This window comes from Hyaena hyaena, unplaced genomic scaffold (genome assembly GCF_003009895.1).
Source record: "Hyaena hyaena isolate Hyena2069 unplaced genomic scaffold, ASM300989v1 scaffold_491, whole genome shotgun sequence".
Lineage (NCBI taxonomy): Eukaryota > Metazoa > Chordata > Mammalia > Carnivora > Hyaenidae > Hyaena > Hyaena hyaena.
Genome location: NW_024081114.1, coordinates 165,942 through 185,585, shown reverse-complemented (window position 1 = coordinate 185,585; position 19,644 = coordinate 165,942). Strand labels below are relative to the sequence as shown.

General features: G+C 42.6%; 1 protein-coding gene across 2 annotated transcripts in view; it reads left to right on the top strand.

Moving 5' to 3' along the window:
* Positions 1 to 19,644, top strand: part of ME3 (malic enzyme 3) — a 197,096-nt gene that overhangs the window by 68,422 nt on the left and 109,030 nt on the right. For both annotated transcript variants that reach the window (XM_039254349.1, XM_039254348.1), the window contains one exon: positions 18,877 to 19,010. In XM_039254349.1, coding sequence (XP_039110280.1) covers positions 18,877 to 19,010 — 134 coding nt within the window. The remainder of the gene's footprint in view (positions 1 to 18,876; positions 19,011 to 19,644) is intronic.

The window sequence follows — 19,644 nt, the reverse complement described above, 5'->3', positions numbered from 1 at the left end:
GCCCTCTCTCTATGACCCAGACTTACAGATGTCCAGTTGCCCACTCGACATCTTCAGGTGGCTATCTCACAGGCTGTCAGACTCAGTGGGTGCAAAGTGCAATTTGAGATATGCTCCTTTCCTTCCATCCCCAGTCCCCAGGTATCCTGGTCCTCACTCTGGCATCCAACCTCACCGATACCAACACAGTCATCCACCGAGTTCTGTTGGCCCAGTGATCTTGACCCCTCCCTCCCACTCAACCCCAGTTCTTGTCCGTCACCAGCTCCTATGCATCTCCTTCCCTCTGAACAGCTATTATCCTTCTAGCTCTCTCCATCAGCAACCCACCATTCTAGTCCAACCTGCTGTTACATTTCACCTAGACTGTTGCAGGGATCTTCCAAGTTATTAACACATTCTTAGTCTCTTCCAAAATTTCTCACTGTAGCCAAAGTGATCATTGGCAAAAAAACTTCAAAGTGAATTATGTCTCTTCTCTTTCAAACTTTTCTGGGTTTTCCCATTGCCCTGTGGCTGAAAACCCAAGTCCTTAGCAAAGTCACCCACCTGCTGCACAATCTTGGTCCTGCCTGTGCCCATTTCTCTTTCAGAGCCTTTGAATATGCTGTTTCTTCTCCACTTGGAGTGTTCCGCTTTTCTCTGCTCAACTCTGCCTTGGCACCTGGCCTAATTAACTCTATTTATCTTTCATATCTCATCTCAGATGTTGCTTCCTTAGGGATGGCTTTCCCAATCATATTCCCCCCAAAAGGAAACTGCATCGGGGATCCTGGTTCCTCCTTGCTTTCATAGTATCCTCTGCATCTGCTCTGTAGTATTTCTTATCATGAAAGGATTCCTTGGGTATTTATTTATTTAGATTTTTGCAGTGCACATTTTTATTTATTTTTTTTAAATAGTTTATTGTCAAATTGGTTTCCATATAACACCCAGTGCTCATCCCCACAAGTGCCCTCCTCCATGCCCATCACCCCCTTGCCGGCATGTGAGCTTCTCTTTTTCACAGCTGTATCCCCAGCCTAGCACACCACCTTGCACACTCAACAAATTTTTGTCAAATGAATGTCATCACCTTGTTTTGCAACTTTGTTTGAATGAATGACAAACCACTTTGTGCTAGTTAAATGAATGAATGGATGGATGACAGATTGAGCAAGACGAGTGGACCAGATGCTGGACATCTCAACAGAGACAGCAGTGAGAAAAGTATTCTAAGGTCCTTATCTGCAAGCTTTGGGCTATCTGGTTGGCATTAACTTTCAGCCATAAAAATACTTTAGAGATTTGTTCCTATAAAAATCCAGCCTCTGATCCTGGTTTCTCACCAAGGTTTAATTGTCCCAAAAACCTAGATACTTAAGTGGAAGCTTCTGTTCTTTGTTTTTTTAATGAGAAAATAACAGAGAAATCCTTTTGCTTCAGACTAAGTAGAAACAACTTGGCTTTCATGTTCTCCTAAGGAATGGAAGCTGATGTTCTCTTCCTGTGATAAACTTGCCCAGTGCCAGGACTCTCGTTAGGATTTTACACTAGGGACAAGGAGAGATCTTGCTACAACAGCATACAATGTTTAGTACTATCATTGTGTTTTTGCGCTATGCAGTCTTCGTATTTTAAGGGATTAACACTAATAAAGAATTATATTAAATAGTATTTTTTCCTTCCTGTCAATGCTGCTCATTTAAAAAGATGTATCTTTACCGGGTTCCCTGACTCAGTTGGTTAAGTGACCAGCTCTTGGTTTTGGCTCAAGTCATGATGGCATGGTTTAGTGAGTTTGCTGCTGGTGGCGTGAAACCTGCTTGGAATTCTCTATCTCCCTCTCGCTCTGCCCCTTCCGTGCTCACTCTTTCTGTCTTTCTCAGAATAAATAAGTAAACTTCAAAAAATATATATATCTTTACTAAGTTAGCATCCACCCACCCATCCTTCTTAATTAAGAAATTATCCAGAAATGCTGAGGCATAGGAGCACATGTACCCCAATGTTCATAGCAGCACTCTCCACAATAGCTAAAACATGGAAAGAGCCTAAGTGTCCATCAACAGATGAATGGATCAAGAAGATGTGGTTTATCTATACCATGGAATACTACATGGCAATGAGAAACAATGAAATCTGGCCATGTGTAGCAACACGGATGGACCTTGAGGGTGTTATGCTGAGCGAAATAAGTCAGGCAGAGAAGGACAAACATCATATGTTTGCACGTATAGGAGGATTAGGAGGAACTTGACGGAGGAACAAGGGGGAGAAGAAGGGCAGAAATGGTGGGGGAAAGGGAGAGAGGCAAACCATGAGAGACTCTTGAATGCTGACAAAAACTGAGGACTGATGGATGTGGGGGGGAGGGGGGGATGGGCATGGAGGAGGGCACTTTGGGGATGAGCACTGAGTGTTATGTAGAAACTAATTTGACAATAAACTATTTGTAAAATAAATAAATAAATAAATAAATAAATAAATAAATAAAAATAAAAAAAAAAAAAAGAAATTATCCTAAGTGAATCTCTATTGAGATAATTTCCAAGGACAATTCCCTCACCTTTACTCCTGATTCTGTGTGTTATGGGTTAGAACTTGTGCAGGTGAAAGAAAAGCCCAGGCTCTGCTGTAATCAACATTTAATGGTACAGGCCTGGGGACTTGAATTTCTAGCCAGCAACCCAGGTACTCCTCATGTACAGTGAACTTAGGGACTCATAGTCCTCAATTATAAAAGTTTAAGTCCTTCATCCTTTCATACTTCAGTGTAGTTTTGTGATTGGCAGACAGGCATATAAGGGTGCTCTCAGCAGAGGAGACAACATATACATGCACAGAGGCATGAAAATGCCCACTTCTGCTAGGAATGATAAAGGAGTTTGCTGTATTGAAGGCTACCATGGAGGCTGGCAGGAGATGAAGACAGAAACAACACACAGCTTATGAAAAGCCTTGAAGGCTTTGATAAAGATGTTTTAGGTTAGGAAGTGAAATTGTCTAATTTGGTTTTTGGAAAATGTCTGGCAGAAGTTCTATAAGGTGTATTCCAGGGATAGGACAGTGACAGCTTGGGTGAGAGTAAGGAAGACCAGAGTCCAGCTGTTGAAGAACCACTGGTTTATTAGACACCAGGGAGATACTGGAGAGACCAGAAGGATGAGAATGAGGCAGATGGACAAGTGAGGAAGAGTTAGAACCATTTAGGAGATAAAACTCCATCTGAACTTAGCAATGACTGCATGTATGGATTGGGTTGTAAGGAACACAGGATGTCTCTGGAGTTGCTTCTGGGCTAATGGACTTTTTCTGGAGTTCCATTGTTGAGAGAGAGTGCAGGACGGAGTTCTGGCAAGGAATATGAGTTTGGTTTGGAGCATGTGATGTTTGACAGGCCTATGAGACACATAGGTGGTGATGCCTAGGAAGCAGATGGATATACACGTCTGGAATTTAAATGATTCTGGGGACATGATGCAAAGCATTGCGCCTGTTTGCCACCAGCTTATCACCCGAACTGCTGTATTTAATGTAACAATAGCTAGCATATAGCTTAGTAAGTCCTTACTAAGTGTCAGACACCCTGCTGCACAGGACACATTATGAAATAGGTACTGTTGCCACCCCTGATTTATGGAGGAAGAACCTGAAACTTAGAAAGTTGGCTAATGTACTGAGGCCATGCATCTCATAAGAGTCAGAGCTGGGATTCAAGCCTGCAGTCTGAGTCCACCACTGGTAATCGCTGTCTGATGCTACATTGTTTCTCAACTGCTCAAGCTATACCAGCAGTTAAACGGGCACTTTACACCACAAATCAGTGCCCATAGATATACATTACACTGTGTGCACATGCACTCACACAGGCAATTAAGTAAACAGTGGGCCAAACAGTGCTTACCCTCACTAAATTGATGCAACCTGATATTTTCTACTCAAGTCTATCATTTTTTAAATATGTCAGTTGCTCCTAGGATGCCTGGGTGGCTGTCAGTTAAGTGTCCAACTTTAGCTCAGGTCATGATCTTGGGGTCCATGGGTTCAAGCCTTTCATCAGACTCTGTGCTGTCAGCTCAGAGCCTGGAGCCTGCTTTGGATTTTGTGTCTCCCTCTCTCTGTGCCCCTCCCCCACTCATGCTCTCTCTCCATCTCTCAAAAATGAATAAACATTAAAAAAATTTTTTTGAATATCGGGTTTTCCCTATTCAATTGATTTCACAGCCGGACCTTGAGTTTGACAAATACTGCTATATTTTGTTCTCCTGGGAAGAATATTTCATTTCTATTCCCAGTCCTTGTCATTCCCCCATCTTTAGAGAAAGAACACTAAACGTTGCTGCATGGGGTTCTACTTTTGTCTCTAGAGAAGGTATTAAAGGTAAAAGCTTGGGGCATTGCCGACAAGTCCAGCCAGGGAACACTTGCTTGGGCAGATGGCTTGAACCTGGTCTTTAATGTGGCTGACAGAGGTCATTGTAGAGTGTGCAAAATCACAGCAAAGAATGCAGTGCAAAGTGGCATGAGCAAAATAGTGATTGCTACTGTGAGCTTCAGTGGCATGCAGGCCTGCATTTGTGTTCCAGCTCTGCACCTTATTAACCATATCATTTGGGGCAGAAACTTTACTTCAGAGGCTATTGTAGAAGGATAAAATTGAACTAGCACGCTGATTCTTTCAGCAGCTACCATAAGCTTAGCCCTTAGTAGGCAAACTGAGGAAATAGTATTAATATCTTTTTTAATTTAAGGTATAACAGATAGACTAACTTACAAACTGAATATTCATCTGCAAAAGCAAATTAAGATTTCCAGACTATTCAGTAATGACCCAATCATTCAATGATCAGCAGGCTATTTGTAAGTTATTTAAAGGAGACTTTATTTTATTTTTTAAATGTTCATTTATTTATTTATTTTGAGAGAGAGAGAGAGCGTGCGCGAGCGAGCCGGAGGGGGCAGAGAGAGAGGGAGAGAAAGAAGCCCAAACAGGCTACACACTGTCAGGACAGAGCCCAATGCAGGACTCCAAATCACGAAATTGAGATCATGACTTGAGCAGAACACTTGACTCAGAGGCTTAACTGACTGAGCACCCTGGTGCCCCTAAAGGAGACTTTGAATATTGATTTTACTTAACACAGGATGAAGTAGGTCTTAGAAGAGCCTGGTAGCTAAATGTCACTAAATATAGCCATGGTCACAGAGTTTGTATCAGGACATTTGGAGAGGAGGTCGCCCTGCACGTCTTCCTTCAGATTAGATAGTGTCACCCCAGAGCAGCCACGATACCTGTGTAGGAATCCCAGCGCCCTTTCAGGAAGTCATCAGTGGAAAAGAGCTCTTTGATTAAATACAAACCTATATCAAAATGTACAGGTCCCAGAGCTAATCATGTTTATGAAACGAGAACTTTTCTAGAAGACTTTGAAATTCATGAGGTACAAAAGTTAGATTCTATCTCATGAGGGAAGAAAGAACAAGTTCAATGTTGATTAGAGAAGCAAATCACTTGGTAAAAGTAAACTCACATGGCTTAAGGCTCTATATGTCCTTGCCCTTTCTTTTACTTTAAATCTAATTTAAAAATGGAAATACAGTTCAAAAAATATTCCTGGTACTTGAACTTTTAACATTCAGTCCAGTCCCCTTTGGCTTTCTCTCATTAATTTCAGATTTCCATCAGGTCATCATTACTATTAAACTTTATCAGGCATATACTCTTTTTTTTTTTTTAATTTTTATTTATTTCTAAGAGAGAGAGAGACAGAGTGACCAGGGGAGGGTCAGAGAGAGAGGGAGACACAGACTCTGAAACAGGCTCCAGGCTCTGAGCTGGCAGTCAGCACAGAGCCCGACGCGGGGCTCGAACCCACGAACCGCGAGATCATGACCTAAGCGAAAGTCGGATGCTTAACCGACTAAGCCACCCAGGCGCCCCACAGGCATATACTCTTAACCCCCAGCTAAATGATACCCCAAATGTGAGTACCAAGGAAGATGAATACACTAGACTGAGGATAGAGGTTAGAGAGGGAACAATAAACAGGAGGAGAAATTCTAAGGACACTCTAGCCTGCTGTGTCTCTTAGGAGCATGACGTCCATGAAGGCTTGCATTCTTTGCCATGCTCAGCATCTAGTAAGGACCCGGACACAGCTCTGTTCACTGAGCTGGGCACACCATGCAGGGGGCTTCCATTCGTCCCACAGAAGTCTTTGGAAATGGGTATTACTATCTTCTTCCATTGGTGAGGAAACTGGGGATCAGAGAGGTTAAGAAAGCTGTCCAGCATCACACAGCTGGTAGGGACAGAGCCACAATTTGAAACCACAGCCAGTGACTTCGAAGCTTGGTCTCCCTCCTCCATGGCCTCTCACGGGCAAATTGTACCTGAACTCTAGCAAAAAATACCATGAGTGTTATTTTGCTGAGCACCCCAGCCTGCCAGGCACTAGACTAGTCTGCATAATTCCAAATTAATTCCAAAATATAAACGGGTGTAAAGGACACTGGTTTGAATGAACAGATCACTAGACTGAAATCCTATGGAGGCAGACGACATATATATTTGGTCCCTCATTGTGTATCAGATGCCTGATCCTCAAAGCATACTTGTTAAATGAATGATTGTGTAAAAAAATTAATGAACCAACAATTTGAAATGGAATTCAAAGTTCAAGTCCTATTTCTGCAACTTTCTGGGGCCTTGATTTTAGGGAATATCATTTCATTCTCTTAGCCTCAGCATTACCATCTACAAGATGGGCATAACACTTTCATAGCCTGCCTTATAGGGCACTGGTCTTTACTGTACCTTGGGACAACCTATGGATGTTTAGAAATTCCTCATCTAGGCTTCCATCCCCAGAATTCTGAATTGATGGGTATGGGATGTGATCTGGGTATTTAAAGCTCCCTAGGTAGTTCTAAGGGGTAGCAAAGTTTGGAACCATTGTCATAGGGATATTCTTTTTGTTTTGGGAGATTGTCAGGCATAGCAAAGGAAACAAAACTGCTTTGTAAAACCTAAAGAGGCAGTTAAATATAAACAGTTGTTAAAAGTAAGTGCAGAATGACTCTGGACCTAGAACTCCTACCTGATGACAGAGAATGAGACGGGTTACTCTGATCTCCTGTGTGCCACATCAGTCATCCGTCTCTAGCAAATGACCTCCCTCTTGGTTCACCTGATCAGCTGGCAGAGTTGAGGCTGAGGCCCAGGAGGAGGAGGATTTGGTTGCCATCAGGGCTCAAACAGGTTAACAGTGACCTGCTGGACAGTTGCCCTTTTGGATGAACTTGTCCTTGGGTGGGTTCATGTGCAGTTCTGGCTGCCCCACCCACTCATCTGCACGCACGAGGCATAAGTGTACAATGCCTATTCAGAGACTCTCCCAAATGTGCCTGTTTGTTTGATTCTTCCTGGTCATGGTTCACTTTTTGGCCCAGTCCTCCCAGGACCTGGGCCTGTAAAGAGCTCTTGTATTGTTGGAGGAAGGAAGCGGTCCTCCCTTGTCCTTAGCAGCTCCCCTGTCCATCACCTTCCTCTGCTGCTACTCTGTTGAGGGTCAGCTGAGTAAGAGGGCCACCAGGGTGCCAAGAACAATATTTAAATTTTAAATAATGGTCTTTTGGGAAGAAAGGGTCATGAGGCATTCAAACTGCCACAGAGAATTTTGCCAAGAGAATGATTCATAAGCCTTCCAACTCTCTACCTTCTCCCCTCGTTCAGTTAGGACAAAATCCTCAAGTTGCCGAGTAATTCAGGAGCGGATTCTTCTATTTCCCTTGCATGTTGGTCCTCATCCAACAACTCTACAGAAACCAGTCTTCTGACAGCAAGACAATCGAAATGGCCATCAATCGCACATGCTTTCGAATAGCATATATTAGCCACGTGGCTTCAGCATGTCATTGACCTATCTGAGCCACAATCCCCTTTCTCTATACCTGGTGATAATAATACCTGACCAGTCTAGGACCAAATGCCATGAACCATCTGAGACTATTTCAGATATAATAAAGCAGTAAAAACATGCAAGTCGTGCTGGACCAAAGTTCTAATCCCTGCCCTCAAGGAATTTACTGTCTTGAAGGGAGAAGAGACAAGAAAGGAAATAAATACCATCAAGGGCAATTGCTAAGTAGCTTCTAGTCCTGAACCCAGAGAGATTTGAAATGACAACAGTCTTTTCTTTTTTTTTTTTTTTAGCCTTTCTGACACTTTTTTGAATTAATGAAATCTCAGTATCCATGTTCTCATTTGACTGATACAGTGACTCAGTAAAGGCAGCAGACTCAGAGGTGAAGTAATTTCCCCAGAGTCCTGCAGCCTGAAAGTGGAGGAACTGAATGTAGGACCCTGGCCTGCAGCTCCCATCCCACTCCCCCACACTTGCTGTGTGAGTGCAGCACCTCCGTGTCCAGGGCCTTACTTAGGCCATGAAGGAAAATGGAATTATATTTGTCAGTAGAACAAGAACTTTTCCGTACATGTGCAGTCCACAGCACCAAAGTCCAGTCTTGGAGCCCAAAACTGCGTTAAGGTTAGTTCTGGGCTGGAATGAATAGTGTATCCTCTGCTTCTGGGAATTTACAGTATGTTTCTGGATCTGTGATTCTGCACCAATCACAGAAGTATGTCTGGTGGGAAGGCCATTCTCAGGTCTGTGTCTGCAAAGACTTTCCCATGCACGTATTTCTAAGACACCCAAGTATCCATCCTGGGACTGTGCTCAGGGGCCCTTCATAAACCTGGGGTTCAGTGAGAGAACGGCAGCCTCAATCATCCCACTTCCTACCTACAGGAGTCCATGTCACCCTAACTCCTAAAAATCCCCAACGAATAGAGTCATGAAGTACTATGCGAAAGGAGGAGGAAATGCCTTCCGGCACTCTAGCAGCTCATCAGTTTTAACTGTACAGTTTGGGAGCTGGTGGCACACATCTCTGTCCCAGCTACCACAGTGGACAGAGGAAGTGGGTTATGGCATATGCAGTCCATTCCAAGCATGATGTAATGATGGTCGAATGGAACACCTTTACTGTTACTTGTGTGTCTGCTGTCCTTCCTCACATAGTTATACTGGTCAGAGGAGACATAGCCGTGTGTGTGTCATGGGCTGAGTACGTGATCGCACAGGTACAAGTGCACCTGCTTACAGACAGGCTGACTGAGCCGGTGCTGACACAGAGGATCACTCAGCATAACTTAACTATTAAGGTAACTGGCTCTATGTGGAGAAGCAGAAGAATTTCATCTCCGCTGGAATGAAAGCCAGTTTGATCTACAACCTGTTGAACTTGTTAACTCTCAGGAGCACTGGTCTTGCTCCCAGGGAAGAGTGTGAACACTGCAAACATATGGGTCTGGTTTCTACTCCTGCTTCTTCCATCAGCTCATAGTGTGACCTTGGGCAAGACACTCTTCTGGCTTCAGTCCCCTAGTCCATAAATGGGGATAATAATCATATGATTGTTAACCCAGGGGTGCTGTGAGGAACAGAGATGACAGGTAGTAAGTGCCAGTCTCAGTGCCTGATGCAGCCCAGTGGGTGCTCAATAAAAGCTAATGGCTGCTGTCGTCACTGATGATGATACTGCTGTGCCACAGCCCTCTGGGAGCTACTTTGAAGCATCTGCTTTTTGCCACCCTGAGTTTATTACATAGTAGTTAATGCTTAAGAAACCAAACAAAATTGTATGATACTGACTCTGAGGGAAGGGGCGAGCTGTGTGAAATGGGGTGTTAGGAATGGCCTCCTGGAGGAGGGGCCCTGGGCTGTGGATTTGGAGAGGGAGGAGGGAAGCGGTCAGAGCACAGTGGGCAAGGTACCGATGTGAGTCAGTGCACGTCAGCCAGAAGGAGTGCGCCCATCAGGACATGGGGAGGGTGCACGGCACTGCTGAGCAGGCATGGATGGGCAGTTACATTCAATGTGGTGACTTCACTCCAGCCCCTACTCCTCACGCCCCTTCTGCCAGACTAGCCCCTGACCACCCTTCAAGGTTTATCTCCAGTGTTTGTCACCGAGCTCTCTGGTGCACTCTGTTCCACGAACAAAATAGTAATGGTAATAGAGAGAACAGCTAGCACTCACTGAGTTCCTGTCTGCTGGGACCTGTGCTGAGCATTTCACAGGCATTATTTCATTGAATCCCACAACGGGTAAAAGAGATCAGGGAAGTGGCTTGCCCAGGGCAGAGGTCTGGAATCTCCATTATATGTTAATCCGTGTGACTCCTCTAATAGACTTAAGAGGACAGTGACCAGCACCTCTTTACTTTAGAACTCCCCAGTGTCTAATGTGGTTGTCCTGGCACAAAGTAGGAACTCATAAATGCTTGTGGAATGAATGAGAAGAGATTGTCAAGTGTCCAGCAAAGTTCTGGATCCAGAGGCACCATGCAGGTCACCAAGTGGGATGGGGAGGCCTCCCCTCGGAAAAGCTAAGTCATAAGGAACCAAGCACTAGGAAGCTTGGATCTCTGAACAGCAGGAAGCTGGGTTAGGAGCACAGCCTGAGGGGCTCGCTGCCTCCGAGCCCTGTCATTTGCTGGTGGGATGTATTCAAATATCTTCTCTCTGATGTCAGAAAGTTTTGTCCTGGGAATGTAGGCTATGCTGAGCCCATAGACAGAGTTCAGTAGCTGGGCTAGAGATCATTTGGAAAAGATGATAAAATAAGTAAAGTCATGGGGGGACAGTTAAAAGATTAACACTGGCACAGCATAGGCACTGACCAATCAAAACGCTCCCAGGTCGCACCCTCCTACACTGTTGGTGGGAATGTAAACTGGTGCAGCCCCTCTGGAGAACAGTGTGAAGGTTCCTCAGGAAACTAACAATAGAACTCCCCTATGACCCAGCAATAGCACTGCTAGGAATTTACCCAAGGGATATAGGAGTAATGTGCTGATGCATAGGAGCACATGTACCCCAATGTTCATAGCAGCACTCTCCACAATAGCTAAAACATGGAAAGAGCCTAAGTGTCCATCAATGGACGAATGGATCAAGAAGATGTGGTTTATCTATACCATGGAATACTACATGGCAATGAGAAACAATGAAATCTGGCCATGTGTAGCAACATGGATGGACCTTGAGGATGTTATGCTGAGCGAAATAAGTCAGGCAGAGAAGGACAAATATCATATGTTTGCACGTATAGGAGGATTAGGAGGAACTTGACCGAGGAACAAGGGGGAGAAGAAGGGGGGAAATGGTGGGGGAAAGAGAGAGAGGCAAACCATGAGAGACTCTTGAATGCTGACAAAAACTGAGGACTGATGGTGGGGGGGGGGTGGGGGGGATGGGCATGGAGGAGGGCACTTGTGGGGATGAGCACTGAGTGTTATGTAGAAACTAATTTGACAATAAACTATTTGTAAAAAATAAATAAATAAATAAAAGGTCTTTTCACGAAAAAAAAAAAAAAAAACCCCTCCCAGGTCTTTAGTTCTAGAATAGGATCTTGAGGACACGCACTCTGCCAGACATTAACCCCTCAGTCATTGGATCTTTCATGAGAGAAGCCAGAGCTGGGAAGTACACTTGGCTGAGGAAGTGGTCAGAGCAGTAGAAACATTAGAAGAGTTGTAACTGTAGGTCCCTCCTGGTGAGTGCTGAATACTACAAGGGTGTAAGGTTAAACAATAACGAAGAGAGTCAGACATATTTCAAAAGCCACTTGTTCTAATTTGAGAGCTCTGTTGCAACTAGATAATACACTGCATAACTCCTATTCAACCAGGCACGCAGAAACTATAATTTCTCAACGTGGTAAGAATGAATAAGGGCCCCACTGTTAACTCCTCCGTCTTGTACAAGCCCTATTTTTACCTCAGGATTCCTGGTATACCTTATGGGAATTATATGACTTTTTGCCATACAGATCAAGAGTCTTGAGTATCAATTAGCGAAGTTTATTTATTTTATAGAGAAATATAAATTCAAATACTCCTCCCTTATAGGCTAGTGAATCATCTTGTCCTAATCCTATTTTGGAGGCCATGGTACAGCTAAAGTGCTTGAATTTCTGCCTTACAAACTTGTAAATCTGAAGTTGCCTTACATTAGCTTCAGGATGAAAAGAATCTTCTAGAAGTATTTTTTTTAATCCCTGAAATTACCAGTTGCTAAACAGTCATAACTTTTTCCTGAGATACAAAAGAAGTTGGTGGCAATCAGCCAAGAGAAACACTTAGCCTTGTAGAGAGAAACAGACTGTTATTAAAAGCCACAGAGGTCATTAACAAAGCTGATGTCATAATTCAATGCCTGGGCCTCCCTGGGATCCCCAGAGCCAAGAAGAGACGGTCACAGTCTTCACCAAGCCAGTGAACAGTTGCCTGGCTGATGGTGTTTGGTGAAAGTGCTCAGTCTCCAGGGTGAGTGGCTTCCTGCAAAATGATCAGGGACCCCAGTGTTATACCAGCTTGCAGAGCTGGTGGCCAGCACAAGGGATTTATGAACTGGTGACTTTGGGCTTTGATGAATAAAAAGTTTGGAATTTTATGTGTGAAGAGTACTTTGAGAATTCTCTGTGAGTCATACTTTCAAACAGAGTGGAGCCTATCTTAGACTAGATCTTTCTTACAGCTCCAGCACTTCTGAGAGGGGGGACAACTCTTCAGGATTTTCATTAAGCTGAGGTGTCTTTATTGCTTTTTAAAAACATTGGAGGAGCCCAGTATTCATGGTTTTAGAGATTCATAAGTTACAAAAGAAAACCAAAGAGGAAATTGGGAGTAACCAAGTAGCCTAACTTTTATTCACTTTTCTTTATTTTTCCTTCTTTTCACTCCTCCATCACCACCCATATCCCAGCTCACATTTTCTGAGGACTGTCTCACCAAGGTCCTGGCAGGGAAACAGCGTAGTGGCAACACATGCAGCCCGTGATCAAATCTTGGTTCTGTCACTTGCCTGTAGTCAAAGAAATCATCAAGAAAAAAAATGGTCGCACCAAATGGGCTTACTGATTATAAGATGCACCCTGGTTAAAAAGCAATGAAATACAGTCCACAGGGGGGCAACTTCCAGAGCATGACATAACCTCTCTTGCTTAGCCATTCATCTGGAAAGGTTGTAGAACCTTATCTAGCAGAGGTTATAAAACCTCCACATAGCGTGATTGTAAGGATATGTAATTTTGGGTATTTATTAGATTCTCTTTCTTAGAGCTGATGATGGCAACAACCCTAACATGTGGATGTTCAGCACATGGGCTTGCATCTCCCTATCATTATCAAACTCTTTATAAAAGAGCCTGTAATAATCATAGTAGAGGAGGTATTTTTCATTTGGCAGAGCAATGCAGGGAGCTCTGGTGTTCAAGGGCTCTGGAGGAAGCTAGACTGCCCTCGGAACCGTCTAGGTCTTGCTTATCACCCATAAAGCCTTCTGCACTTCTACGAGGAAGCTTGCTTTACATGGGGTTCATTATGGATGGAGGGCTTAAGTAGAGATGCTCCAGGTATCATCAGCATTGGATACAATGGTGGCCATATTAACAGAATTAATTAATTACTTAATTAAAAACTGTTCTCAGTCCCCTACAAAACACCTATGGGGATTCTGGTCCCTTTCTTATTGATGTCCTCCACCTGTGGCAGCCACTCAGGTTCTCGCTACTGTCATCACTGTCAGGACCCTTCATGAGAAAGCCAAGAGCTTCGAGGCTGTGCCACCTGAGCTCTACACAGAACAGGTCTTCTTCACACAATGGGTGACACTCTAGCATATTGGGATAAAGGTAGGGCAGCTGTGGTCCCCGTGTCTCCCAGTGTCCCTTAGAGAACAGTCCCTGAACTTCTGCCAGCAGACACTGTCTCCATAGCACTTAACCTGGCCAGAGAGCAAATTCTGTGACATCCCACTGTTCTCCAGCTCCCTGCCAGCACCCAAACCAGAAAAATCTTGTTTGTGAAAGACTCTGGTAAGAGAATGAAAAGACCAGGCACATACTCAGAGAAATAGTTATAAAATACCTGTCTGATAAAAGACTTATATCCAAAACATGTGAAGAATTATTTTAAGACAGCTTTATTGAGTTATAATTCATCCATGTAAAATGTATACCTCAATGGTTTAGGGCCTAATGCATTATTAAGTTTTTAAAAGTTGTGGTAAAGTATAAGAAAATCTTCCATTTTAACCATTTTTAAGTGTTGATTAAGTGGCAGCAAGCATATTCACAAAGTTGTCTAGCCGTCGCCACTGTCCATTTCCAAAATTTTTATCATATCCCAAACAGAAATTCTGTAACCATTAAGCAATAACTCACCACTCCCCCTCAGCCCTTAGTAATCTCTAATCTACTTTGTCTCTGTGAATTTGCTTATTTCAATATTTCATGTAAGTGGAATCATGTATTTGTCCTTCCATATCTCGCTTACTTAATTTAACATGACGTTTTCAAGGTTCATCCACGTAGTAGCATGTATTGGAACTTCATTCCTTTTAGTTTGGTTATATCTTCATTGTTCATATATACCTTTTGTTTATCTACTCATACATTGGGTTGATTCCACTTTTTAGCTATTGTGAATAATGCTGCCTTGGATGTTGGTGTGCAAGTGTCTATTCAAGTCCTTGTTTTCAATTCCTTTGGGTATATATCTGGGTGTGGAATTGCTGGGGTCATATGGTAATTCTAAGTTTAGCTTTGAGGAACTGCTAAACTATTTTTCCATAGAGGCTGCAACACTTTCCATTCATACCAGCAGTGTATGAGGGTTTTAATTTTTCCACATACTCACCCGCACTTGTCATTTACTATTGTTTTTATTACAGCCATCCTAGTGGGTATGAAATAGTTTCTCATTGTAGTTTTGATTTGCATTTTCCTAATGATTAATGATGCTGACAGTTTTTAATGCATTATTGGGCATTTATGTATCTTCTTTGGAGAAATGTATATTCAAATTATTTACTTGCCCATTTTTCAATTGGGTTGTTTTTTGTTGGTTGTTCTGTTATAGCAATTATTTGTAGATTCTAGATATTAAACCCTTTATGTTATTTCCAAATATCTCTCCCATTTCATTTTCTTAATAGTGTCCTTTTTGCACAAAAGTTTTCAAATGAAGTCAACTTAACTAATTTTTCCTTTGTTACTGGTGCTTTTAGTATCACATCTAAGAACTCATTGCTATATCCAAGGTCACAAAGGTTTACCGCTGTGTTTTCTTCAAAGAGTTTTATGATTTTAGCTCTTATACTTAGGTTATTGATCCATTTTTAGTTAATTTTTGTATTGGGTGTGAGATGGGGCTCCAACCTTATTCTTTTGCATATGGAAACCCAGTTATCCTAGCACATCTCTTTAAGAGACTGTTCTTTCCCTCATTGAATGGACTTGGCATCCTTGTCACAAATCAATTTGCCATAGATGTAGGAGTTTATTTCTGAACTCTTGATTCTATTCTGTTGATCTATCCTATGCCAGTACTACCCTGTTTTGATTATTGTAGCTTTGTGTTATAATTTAAAATCTTCTTTTTAAAAATGTTTTTGGGGGGCCGTCTGAGTGGCTCAGTTGGTTAAGTGTCCAACTCTTGATTTCTACTCAGGTCATGACTTGATGGGTCATGAGTACAGAGCCCAGGGTCGGACTATGTACTGACAGCACAGAGCCTGCTTGGGATTGTCTCTTTCCTTTCTTTGCCCCTCCCACACCCATGTGCATTCTCTCTCTTTTTCAAAACAAATAAATGAATAAAATTTAAAAAGAAAATGGTTTTGGTTGTCCAGGGCCCCTTGCTATTAAATATGAATTTGAGAATTGGCTTTTCTATTTCTGCAAAAGAGGCCATTTGAATTTTGATACGGTTGCATTGAAACTGTAGGTCAAAGAATTCTTAAAACTTAACATTAAGGAAAAACAAAAACAAAAAAATGAGCAAAACTCTGAGCAGATACCTCACCAATAAAGGTATACTGATGGAAAATAAGCATATGAAAAAATGCTCACCACAAGTATATCAATAGAGAGTTACAATTTAAAACAATAATAGTGTGCAATTACATCTCTATTACAATGACTAGAATTTTAAAAACTGACAATACCAAATGCTCAAGAGGGTGTGGAGCCATAGAAACTCAATTGCTGCTGTGGGAATGCAAAATAGCACAGCCATTTTAGAAACAGTTTGGCAGTTTCTATAAAAAGCTAAGCATAGCCTTACCATATGATCTAGCAGTTGCACTCCTATGTATTTACTCAATTGATTTGAAAACTTATGTCTGCACAAAACCTGCACATGAATATTCATAGCAACTTTATTTATATTCACCAAAAACTGGAAGCAACCAAGAAGAATAGATAAATGGAGAAACTAGGGTACACCCAGACTACGGAATGTCCTCCCATGATAAGAAGAAATGAACCGCAAAGATAGATGGATGAACATTATGTGCTTCTGGCTGAGTGAAAGAAGCCAATCTGAAAAGGCTACATGCTGTATGATTCCATTCGTATGACATTCTGGAAAAGACAAAACTGTACATATAGCAAAAAAAAATCAATAGTTGCCAGAAGCCCAGGGGGAGGAAGGGAGGGATGAATAGGTAAAACAAACGGGATAGTTAGAGCCATGAGACTATTTTGCATGATACCATAATGATGGATTCATGACATTATGCATGTCAAAACTCCTACAACATTATAGCATAAAGAATGGATCTTAGTGTATCCAGATTTTTTCCAAATCATTTAATAGGCTGTTGGATCAAATGCACACTGTAACATGAGAATACAACTGTGTTATATCATACATAAAGGGTGGAGGGATGGAAGGAAAAGTGCTGACCTAAGTAGCTGCAGAAATAAGTGGAGTTTGTAAGACTAAAGGCAAAAGGAACAGCTTATAAGCACTATACTCTAATGCATTAAGTTATTTCCCTGGTGGCACAGGTTAAAAATTGTGATACTGCTATATGTGTATACTAGAATTGGGTAATTAAGTGCATGGATGGCAGGTGGTGGGAGCTGTGTCTCTCACTGTGATCTGAATTTACCGATTAGCAAAGTGATGAGGCTACAATGATCCATACGGTAATGAATTAGAGACATTAGTATGAAGTTATATTTAGCTTAATATAGATTAATTTCCTTGCTCTTTGAGCTGAGAGGAACTAGAAACAAACCCTAGTAGTAAGTAGCACATGTATTAAGTAGAGACCAGACCTTGATTTCCAATGCCATGCTTCCAAGAAGGAATCAGGCCTCCTTGAAACAAGGCTGATTCTAGGACTGGGACAGGCTATAATATACAAGATGGTCCCAGAGCATCTTGTGCCAGAAAGTAAGAAGAAGATGAAAGAAAGAGAGAGAGGGAAAGAAAGAAAGAGACGGAGGGAGGGTGGGAGGAAGGAAGAGAACAAGACATGGAAGGAAGGAAGGAAGGAAGGAAGGAAGGAAGGAAGGAAGGAAGGAAGGAAGGAAGGAAGGAAGGAAGGAGGGAGGGAGGGAGGGAGGGAGGGAGGGAAGGAGGGAGGGAGAGAGAGAGAAAGAAAAAAAAAGAAAGAAGGAAAGAAGGAAAGAAGAGAGGAGAGAGAAAGAAAGAGAGAAAGAGAAAGGAAGGAAGAGAAAAAGGGAGTGAGGAGGAAAGAATTAAGGGAATATGTCAAAGGGACACAGGAGCCATCTGAAAGATGGCCAATGGCCAAAGCTGGAACAATTTGAGCAACAAAATAAATAAAACAGTATTGGATTATAATCCAATATAAAATAAATACCCATAAGTCCGTTCTAATATAAGTGACTGAATAAATAAATAAGTGGGGAGAAGAGACAAATCTTGCATATAGAAGAATTCCAGAAAAGGAGTCACGTTATAGTGGAGGACCCTGACAAGCACTACCCAGCCAGGTGATCAGAGTCATGACCATGGTTGATATCAACAGTGATAAATGTTGATAGTACAATTTTGATCTGATGTGAAAAATGGTACTTTCCCTTAGTGTCCTCCTTGTAAAAACCCATAACCCCAGTAGAGTCATAAAAAAACACCAGACAAATTCCAATAGAAGGGTATAGTATAAAATACATAACGAGTACTCCTCAAAACTCTCAAAGTCATCAAAACTCTCAAAGTCATCAAAAACAAGGAAGGTCTGAGAAACTGTCAGAAAGAGGAGCCTGAGGAGACATGATCACTAAATGTAATGTGGGATCCTGCAAAAACAACAACAGAAAGGACCTTAGGTAAAAACTAAGGAAGTCTGTGGGGCGTCTGGGGGCTCAGTTGGTTAAGCATCTGAATCTTGATTCCAATTCAGGTCATGATCCCAAGGCTGTGGGATTGAGCCCCACGTTGGGCTCCATGCTGAGCATCGTGCCTACTTAAGATGCTCTCTCTGAACCACCCGCCCTCCTGCCCCTCTTCCCTGCCCACTCACTTTCTAAAAAGACAAACAAACAAACAAAAACCCCAAGGAAGTCTGAATAAACTATGGCATTTACTCCATAATAATGTGTCGCTTATAGTCTCATTAGCTCTAACAAATGTACTGAAGTGATAGAAGATATTAACAATAGAAATTGGGTGAGGGGATATATGGGAACTCTCTGTACTATCTTCTCATTTTTTTATGAATCCAAAATTATTCTAAAAAATAAAATACATTTAAAAAACAAGTAACCCAAAAAAAATCTGACTGCATAGATATTTTCCTCGTTTTTCCAAGAAAAATCTGAAGCCCAGAAGAGTCCAAGTACCTGGCACAAGATTGCCCAGTCATTTAAATGGCAGAGGTGGGATTCTAATGCAGGGCCCACTGTTGAAGCAGTGACTTTTACCTGTTTGTGGATGGAACCTCTCTGTTCCGTAGTTTTGCGCATATCCCTTCATGTGCCTGTGTTTCTTTCTTGTTCTTCCCAGGGGATGGCCTTTACACTTGAAGAAAGGCTGCAGCTTGGAATCCATGGCCTGATCCCCCCCTGCTTCCTGAGCCAGGACGTCCAGCTCCTCCGAATCATGAGATACTATGAGCGGCAGCAGAGCGACCTGGACAAGTCAGTGCCTATATCTGCTCTTTCTACTTGAGCCCCAGGCTGGGATGTTTCTTGTGGTGCACACAAGGTTCTCTTGGTTCTCTCCAGTAGAGAAAGGCCAAGAGCCCTGAGAGATCCCAGACCCAGCCCTGTCTTCCACAGGGTGGTGGTCTCCCTGAGGGACAGGGCTTCTTATGATAAAGGTACCGTTGACATATCTTGGTAGAACTGGTAAGGGAGACTGACCTCCAACCAGTGGAATCTGGTTGGGCTTCTGGAAAGTGGTGCTATCTGAGTTAGCTAGAGAAGCACTGATGGGGCTTCAGCAGACAGCATTGGGGTTCATGGAGAAGGGGAGGGAGAAGGGGAGCAAGGTGTGTCAAGGAAGTGGTACATGGCCTAGGTTCCTGCAGTAAGAGGGATGTGGAGGAGAAGGGAAAATGCAAAGTGACACCTCGGAAGGGGCCTCAAATGTCATATGTTAGAAGTTTACAGGAGCCGGTAATAATCCTGATGCCGCTCTGGGCTCTCCCAGTGGGGATACTACATGAAGAGCCAACTGAAGGATCAGAGAGTCAGCTTTGTCAGTTTTACTAAAGAAGGTGGTGACCTCCTATGTCACATGGCTATGAATTGGTACAGCCAGGGTTTGAAC